This window comes from Cricetulus griseus, chromosome X (genome assembly GCF_003668045.3).
Source record: "Cricetulus griseus strain 17A/GY chromosome X, alternate assembly CriGri-PICRH-1.0, whole genome shotgun sequence".
NCBI classification, from domain to species: Eukaryota; Metazoa; Chordata; class Mammalia; order Rodentia; family Cricetidae; genus Cricetulus; species Cricetulus griseus.
Genome location: NC_048604.1, coordinates 107164737 through 107172505, shown reverse-complemented (window position 1 = coordinate 107172505; position 7769 = coordinate 107164737). Strand labels below are relative to the sequence as shown.

The following is a 7769-nucleotide window of genomic DNA, read 5'->3' as shown; positions in this document are numbered from 1 at the left end:
CTGTTCTGAAACTTAAAAAAGAATCTTTAAAAAATTTCCAAATCCCAGCATTCAAGAGACTGAGGCAGGAGGATCTCTGTGAGTTCAAGGTCAGCCCAGTCTACCACGAAAGTTCTAGTACTGCTAGGGCTGTAACACAGAGAAACCCTGTCTCAAAAAACAAGCAGACATACAAACAAACAAACAAACACAAACAAAACTCCACAATCAGCTGGGCATGATAGCACATGTCTTTAATTCTAGCACTCAGGAGGCAGAGGCAAGCAGACCTCTGTGAGCTCAAGACCAGCCTGGTCTACAGAGTGAGTTCCAGGACATCTAGGGCTAGACAGAGAAACCCAGTCTCAAAAAAAAAAAAACCAAAAAAACAAACAAAAAAAAACAACAAAAACAAAGCAAAACAATTTTCCAAATTTGTCCACACCATGCTGCTCTCACCTGAGGTATAGATAACCCCACTTCCACCTGGCTCTCCTTCCATGCTCCTGGCAATCAGCAGAGGGCATTTTCTAAAATGCAAATTTGACAAAGCTGCTCTGCAAAATGAGGCTTTGGATGGAAACTTTGGGAGATATATTGAAAACACCCATTAGGGTATCTACTTAAAAGGCATCTTTGGAGCTCAAAGGATGGTTCAGTGGTTAAGAATATGCATTGTTTTTCCAGAGGACCAGAGTTTGGTTCCTAGAGCACCACTGGTAGGGTGGTGCAGGGGATCTGATGATTCTTGCTTCTTTGGACACCTGCACACATGTACATTTGTGTACACTACACATAATTAAAATAATTAAAATAGGGGGCTGGAGTGATGCTCAGTGGTTAAGAGCACTTACTGCCTTTGCAGAAAACCCGAGTTCGGTTCCCAGCATCGAAATGGCAGCTCACAACCATCTGTGAACTCCAGTTCTAGAGGATCTGATGTCCTCTTCTGACCTCCAGGCACCAGGCACACAAGCGATGCGTGTATATACATGCAGGCAAAACACCCACACATTCAAAATAAATCTTAATAAAATATTTATAAATTAGTCATCATTATGATCGAGTGATTATGGCAAACATTTCTGGTGTCTGTTGAAATAAAGTTTAGCACTTGCCGGTCTTTCCAAGGTCTCCCAGAGAAAGCTTGCCTTTTAGATGCCCAGCTCTGGGCCTGTCTATCTCATCACACAGTTACACAGTAATTTCCCTTCGCTTTCCCGTTATCTTTAATGCAAACTCCACGACCTAGGCCATCCCTTTTCCTGCACTCCCTACAGGGCCCAGTGCCAGGAATCCTGCACCCCCTACCTAAGACAGGAGAGAATTTCTGCGTGACTCGGTTGTGCTGTCTAGACTGTTGTCGTGACTTCGTCTTTTTTTTTTTTTTCAACTGTATGCGAGCAAGAAAAATAGCTCCCCCACGCCCAGCTCGAACTAGGCCTGAAAAATGGTTTGACGCAGTTCAAATGAATAGATGAATCACCAAATTGATGTTCTAGGACGCAGGATGTCTGTGCGCCTGCGCCAGAGGGAAAGGCGTGGGAAGCTCTTTCCTACCTGGCTGCGTTTCTTAGGTCTCTGCGGCTGGGAGGGGGCGCCCTCAACCTCGTCCAGTCATTGGCTAGGACAGTCCGCATTGGTCTGATGCAATGCTTTTGCAGAGCTCTACTCCGCCAGTGAAACCGTTTGGTACCACCATCATGCCAGGGCGTTTCCTGTTGGCGAAGGGACGGCGCATTGAGGCAGACAAAAGACTCCAAGTGGCATTTTGAATTTGCTCAGTTTTATTAGGCTCATCGAGGGTCACGGGGAAAGGGGCGGTGCTTCTGGGGAGCAGGAATACCACAAAGGCGAAGCTGCCTTGCAAAGACACTGAGGCGGGCTAGTGGTCAGGGCTGGTGAAGGGAAGAAAGGGGTTGGAGAGAAACTTCGGGAGAAGGGGGTGGTAGCAGAGTCTGGAGACCACTGCGTAGTTGTGACGAAGGTCACAGCGGATCTCCTCACTTAGTGATAGGGATGTTCACACAGCACGGAGAGAGGGGCTTGGGCCTATGCTCACTAGAAGGGGGCTAGAGGGGCCCTGACCAAGGCATCACAATAAATAAGATTAGCAGCACACAGAAGCCTGCAGGGGAGGAGGGCCAAAGGGGAGGGTAATCCCTCCTCCAAATAAGAACTCTGCATCACTAAACCATAAAAATAAACTTTAAACCCGTGTAACACGTCGGTCTCCCCCCCCCCCAAGAAGTGCAATGCGGGGCCGCACAGCCCTAGCTGAATAGGAGGGCAAATGGGGTAGGGTATAGGGGTATATAGAGAGAGCCCCCAAAGGGTAATATGTTTATCCGATTTTCCCTTTCTTCCCCAGGCTGGCCCAAGCGTTTGGGACCGGCAGCACTTCCTGGACATCAGAGTCATCTGAGATCACTTCACTTGCTTCCACCTCATAGACTTGGTCCTCTTCGTAGCTGTCCTCGCTTAGCACGATAGCTGTGAACGGGAGGAGGAGGAGGAGCATGGTTGGACCCTCCTCGAAAAGTGAACATAACAAATAGCTGTGGCTTTTAGGGCCCGGACCACTTGCCAAGTGCTTCTGCTTGGCACAGGGAGGGTGAGAGAGAGGGCACAGGAGGGGAGGGAGAGGAAATGCCACTGAGATTGTTTGTATTCAAACCCAAGGTTAGAGGAGTTGGAGGGAGGCAGGAAGGCAGGGCATTTATCTTTGCCCGGCCAAAATGAATACATTCCTGAATGCTTTCTCCCTCTGCCCCCATATTCTTCAATGTGTGTCTCTTTCTGAGCAAGCGAGGCCTTGGGCTTATCCTCATCAGTTACTCTTTGCCCCTTGTGTGACCCAAGCTAGCTTGTTCAGTCCAGTTCCCCACCCCCACTCCACAGCTAGGCAGTTCTGCCTCCCATCCTTGGAGAAAAGAGATGCCATCAGAGGAAGCAAAGAGGACTGACAATTCCCTTCATTTCCCTAGTTTACCCCGAACTATATGTATGTGGCTACTCACTAAAGGATTTCACCATTCCTGCCCTGCTCCTTTCTTCAGTGGAAGTTTACCAGGAACCCCATGAGCAAATCTTCACTAATGGTTTTCCCTGTCCCTTCCACCTCCCTCAGGGGCTCACCTCTCCTCTATCTGCCCATGGCCAGGTTCAATTAATTTTTTTGATCAGTCTTCCAGGCCAGAACTAAATCTGGGAGTCACCTTAAATACTGCTTTATCCTTCAGACCGCCATGTGCAATCTTTCCTAAGCAGTTCCCCAAATGCATACATTATAGAATGAAGAACATGTGTGGTCAAGAAGTTGGGGAAATGTGCTGTTGTGCCAAGTGAAATAGGGTTTTTAAAGGCAGGGTTCTCAGATCTTGTGGAGGATGCTGTATGTATTATTTGCCTAACACATTTGCTCAGCAAACCCCTCTGTGAGAAACAGCTTTCAGAATTGGTGAAGGGCCCTCAGATCATCTGGGAAGCCTTACCAAACATTCTGGTTTACTGATCCATTCCATGGAGAAGGCTCCATAATGCTCTTTAGCAGAAATACAACTTCCAACTCAAATGGTACCTCCTTTCCCTAGCTCTCCCTCTCCTTCCCCACTCCTTGAGGTGAAATTAACTGCTCCGCCCTCTGCCCTTGAGAATATACATTCTGCTCACCTCCCCACTAGCTGCCCAAAGAAGCCAGGGCATTCTCAGAAGAGAAAGGAAGGGGAAGGGGTCTAGCTCACCTTCCTCAATGGCCGCCTCCTCTTCTTCTGTTGAGTCGTCAGAGATGATTTGGATCTCCTCCTCATAGTTATGCTGGTTGGTGCTGTTATCCAGAGTCTTATCAAAGACTTCAATGGCATTCTTATAGTATTTAATGTCCCTGTCATCATCATCACTGCCCTCATTGTCACCCTCATTGCCATCATCATCACTGCCCTCACTGTCTCCTTCATTGCCATCATCATCACTGCCCTCATCTCCATTGTCACTATCACTGCTGTCTTGGATATTATTACCCTGCTTATTGTCACCTTCTAGGGTTTCGTTGTCACCGTCAGCTTTCTCATTATTAGAATCCTCACTGTCATAGGCGTTCTTTTCTTCTGGGCTCTCACTGCTGTCATCTGGACTTGAAGCATTGCGCTCTCTGTTGTTAGTGATCTTATTGTTGGGGCCCTCATTAAGGTCAGGGTTCTCGCTGTCAAACAGGGTCTCATTCACGTCAGTTACCTCATTATCACTGGTCTCAAAGTAGTCGGTGGTCTCCATGAAGTCAGAGATCTTGATGTCATGAATGGTCTCATTGTCAGTGATCTCATCAATTTCTGAGATTTCACTGAGAATGTCTTCAATGGCAAAAGGGTCATGAACATCTTCCATGATCACCATTTCGTATGCATTCTTGGCTTTACTGTGGGAAAGTTTGAAGCTTTGTATAAGATTAATGGTAAAAACTGGGAAGGTGGTAGGGTACTAGGGCCTCTAAGAATGGGGGAAAGTCCCATTGCCACCCCTGACTATGTAACCTCAGGCCACGTTCACTGCTCATCTGTAAACACTATATTAGATTCTCTCAACTGTCCCTTGTACCTCTGTAAATCCTGTGTCTCTGACCTATTTAAAACAACAACAACACCAAAACCTCTCAGGCACCAATTCTTGAATTACCTTCCCTTTCTTATTTGCTTCTTTCTGTTTGTTCTGTAGCCACTTCCTCTCATGTAGTAGCGTACTGGGTTAACCCATAGGTCATTCTTGATGATCTGTTGAAAGGGGGGGGGGGGAAGAGAGAAGAGAGCTATGAGTTTAAGCCTTAGAACCCACTTACAATTTCTCAGACCCCCAGAGGCAAGTCTGGCAAGGTTTTTCTTGGCAATGCCAGGCGGGGCTCACCTCAGCAATTCTGTCAGCTTCTGGCAGGCTGTGGTTGGAAAACCAGTTGAAGAAGCTTTGTCTGGTGTCATGGCCCCTGCGAGTTTGGGCCTGGGGTTCCTGGCCCCGGTGCCAACGTATTGGGGTAGAATGAGACACCAGCCGGCCTAGAAAAAGAGGAAGAAATGCAGAAGAGAGTGGAAGCAATAATTTTGGGGGGCACAGATTTATTCTTGGATTGCCACTTACCTGAGCGGTTGCGCTGGAACTCCTTCACGATCACCATGTTTGTAAAGTATGGGTTGGTCTGAAAGTACAGCTTCATCTTGTAGCCCATGGAGATATGTCTGAGATCCTGTACCTGCTCAGGGTGGGGGCAATGGTGGTATACATCCCTTCCATGGTCCTTCCCACCCACCCCCTCACCTCTAAGGATCAGATTTCCTTGGCTTTCCTCCTTGGTCTGACCTGAAGATTGGTCAAGTAGCGGAAAATGTCTTCATCGCGTTGGTTGATGAAGATTGAAATTCTGGGGTGGTTGAGGAACTAATGAGTGGAGCAGTTTAGGTCAAGGATTTACTGTTCAATGTGACGGAGGACAGAGCAAAACAGGCTGAAGCAGGGGGGTTATTTCTATGTTCCAGTAATGTACGTGGAGTAAGTGAGTGTTTATGCAATGTTAAGCCTCAGTGTTAGGTAGCCTTGCCATGGTTCGTATTTGCTGCATGTCTGGATGCTAAGGCTCTATGACCATGTGATCCTTGTCTCTTGGTAATAGGTGCTTATGCTTACAAAATGCCATGTGTCTGGGAGCTAAAAGCCCAAGTCTAAGAAATAATGTATTTGGTTATCAAGAGCCTGTATTTACATGATGTTACAAGTATAGGTGTTGATGGTCACTATAAAAGGCTCTAGTGGTTTGTATGCTTAGGCCCTGTTGCCTCATACCTAGGTATTGAAATTAGGTATCTACATGATATCCTATGCCTGTCTACTGAGGGCCTGTGATCATGTGACACTTTGGGCCAAGCATTTATGTCTATATAAATTCTATTAAAATGTTGAACCTATGTATTTTAAACATATATATTTTCCTAGGGATGAGCTCAGCAATCACCAGTAGTGGATTGGATTATTCCTGTTCTACCTTTTCCTTCATTTAACCACTTGGCTTCCACATCCAAGTGGTCTTTCTCCTGATTCTTCAGGGGGTCCATCCCATTTTTATCCCTCTAATGGAGGGTACAGTAAACAGGTTTGAGGTCTCTAGCTATCTAAACAGAGACTCAGGATTACAGAGCCTTGTGTGGTTTCATCATCCTTCCTGAGGTTTATTTGCCCTCCCTCCCCACTGTTCATCACCTGTATTCCCCCCCCCCTTTCACTATGTGTGATCTTGTTTATTGGCTATGTGCCTTCTCTGTTACCCCTCCCTCTTTTACTGTCTGTGATGCATTTTTTTTTAATGTTATGATGCTACTGTTTTCCCATCTGCAGCCTAGTTTTTATTCTATTTTTGCCCTCTTGCCATCCCTCTACCACTCAATCTAGAATCTTCTAATGGGGATTCATTCCCATCTCTGACCCTCCCCCACACCCCTTGTTTCTCTTTTTGCGAATTTCTCCTTCGTCATGGGTCTCTGGCCCATGAGTATCGATGAGAAGGATACTGCTTTGACCCAGAAGCCTGGAATATGCTGGATGATGAGGTCTCTGCGCTCCAAAAAGGGTCTTCGCATCTGGATGAATTTGCGTTTGAGACGCAAGAAGGCCTTGCCTGCCTTGATGTTCACCGCCTCCAGGTCCATCTGAATGCTCTCCAGGGCCTGCAGTATGCTTTCCATCCTCTGGGCACTCCTCTCTCGGCTCTCCTTCACCTTCCTCTGCTTCCTCCTCCTCCGCCTACGTCGCCGATGCCGCCTCCTCACACTTTCCTTTTCATCCTCATCATCATCTTCCACTATGATGATAGCCTCTTCCTTCCTCTTTGGACCGACTAACATCTGGGGCCCCCACCCCCCTAAGCTACAGGTTTCTAGGGCCTTCTCTCCAGCAAGGCTGCTGCTGGGCTCTGCAACCTGAAAGTCAATTTCCAGGCTCCCCCCAGGGGTTTCTGATGAAGGGAGTGTTTCCATCATCCCTGTGGGAGGGGGCTCCCCGAATCCCGACTCTATCGCAGGATCCCAGCCAGGACACCCAGCACCCAGGGTGAAATACGCGCGGATCCCTCCCTCCTCGAGAATGACATAGGGCAGTGGTGGGGGCAGCGTGGGGCCCACCCCCCTCATGTCAGCCAGCACCTGTGCAGCCTCGGTTTCTTCCTGGGGTCTCGGACGCTGCTGGGGTGGAGGCAGGGGCAGTCGCAGGAGCGGCGGGGGTGGCGGGGGCGGCAGGTCGCGCTGACGGGATTCCAAGCTGCTCAGGCGGGGGTTCTTGGCCGGAGGCCCCTCATCCGGGCGGTCCATGGTGACCGCGCTCAAAGCTCAGGGAATTGCACTGGCTTTTCCGCTCTCAGAGGAGGCCTTCGCCACCAGTCACACTTGAAGCGGAGCCGCCACACCTCACACGACCAGCTCTGCTCACCACCTCGCTCTGACGTCCCCTCCCACAGCGCCTGCCCTGCTCCCACAGCGCCAGACGCCAAGGCTCCGCCCCACTCCTTGGCAAGGCGTCTATTCTGCCCGCCATTGGCTGTAGGCCTGGGAGGTGGAGTTAGCGTTCCCTCAACCCCTGCCTTCTCTCACGCAATCCGCTTGCCAACACTACACATCATCATTTTCTAATTGGCTCCCTTCGCACCCACCAATCACCAAGCTGACTGCCCCAGTGATGAGAGGAAAACTGCAGGGCGATTGGCTGTGAGGAAAGCTGGGGTAAGAAACCCCTCACCCTCATTCTCGCAATGTTTTATCCAA

The 7769-nt window shown here is 48.7% G+C and overlaps 1 protein-coding gene across 1 annotated transcript; it reads right to left on the bottom strand.

Moving 5' to 3' along the window:
• Positions 1-1743: 1743 nt before the first annotated feature.
• On the bottom strand, positions 1744-7470 carry Tspyl2 (TSPY like 2). The gene is made up of 7 exons (XM_027432158.2): positions 6525-7470; positions 5323-5400; positions 5104-5215; positions 4876-5021; positions 4651-4745; positions 3723-4393; positions 1744-2472 (listed from the first exon to the last, which is right to left on the bottom strand). Exons 1-7 carry the CDS (start codon positions 7317-7319, stop codon positions 2324-2326), a joined length of 2046 nt encoding a protein of 681 aa, XP_027287959.1. The 5' UTR covers positions 7320-7470; the 3' UTR covers positions 1744-2323.
• Between the last annotated feature and the right edge of the window lie 299 nt (positions 7471-7769).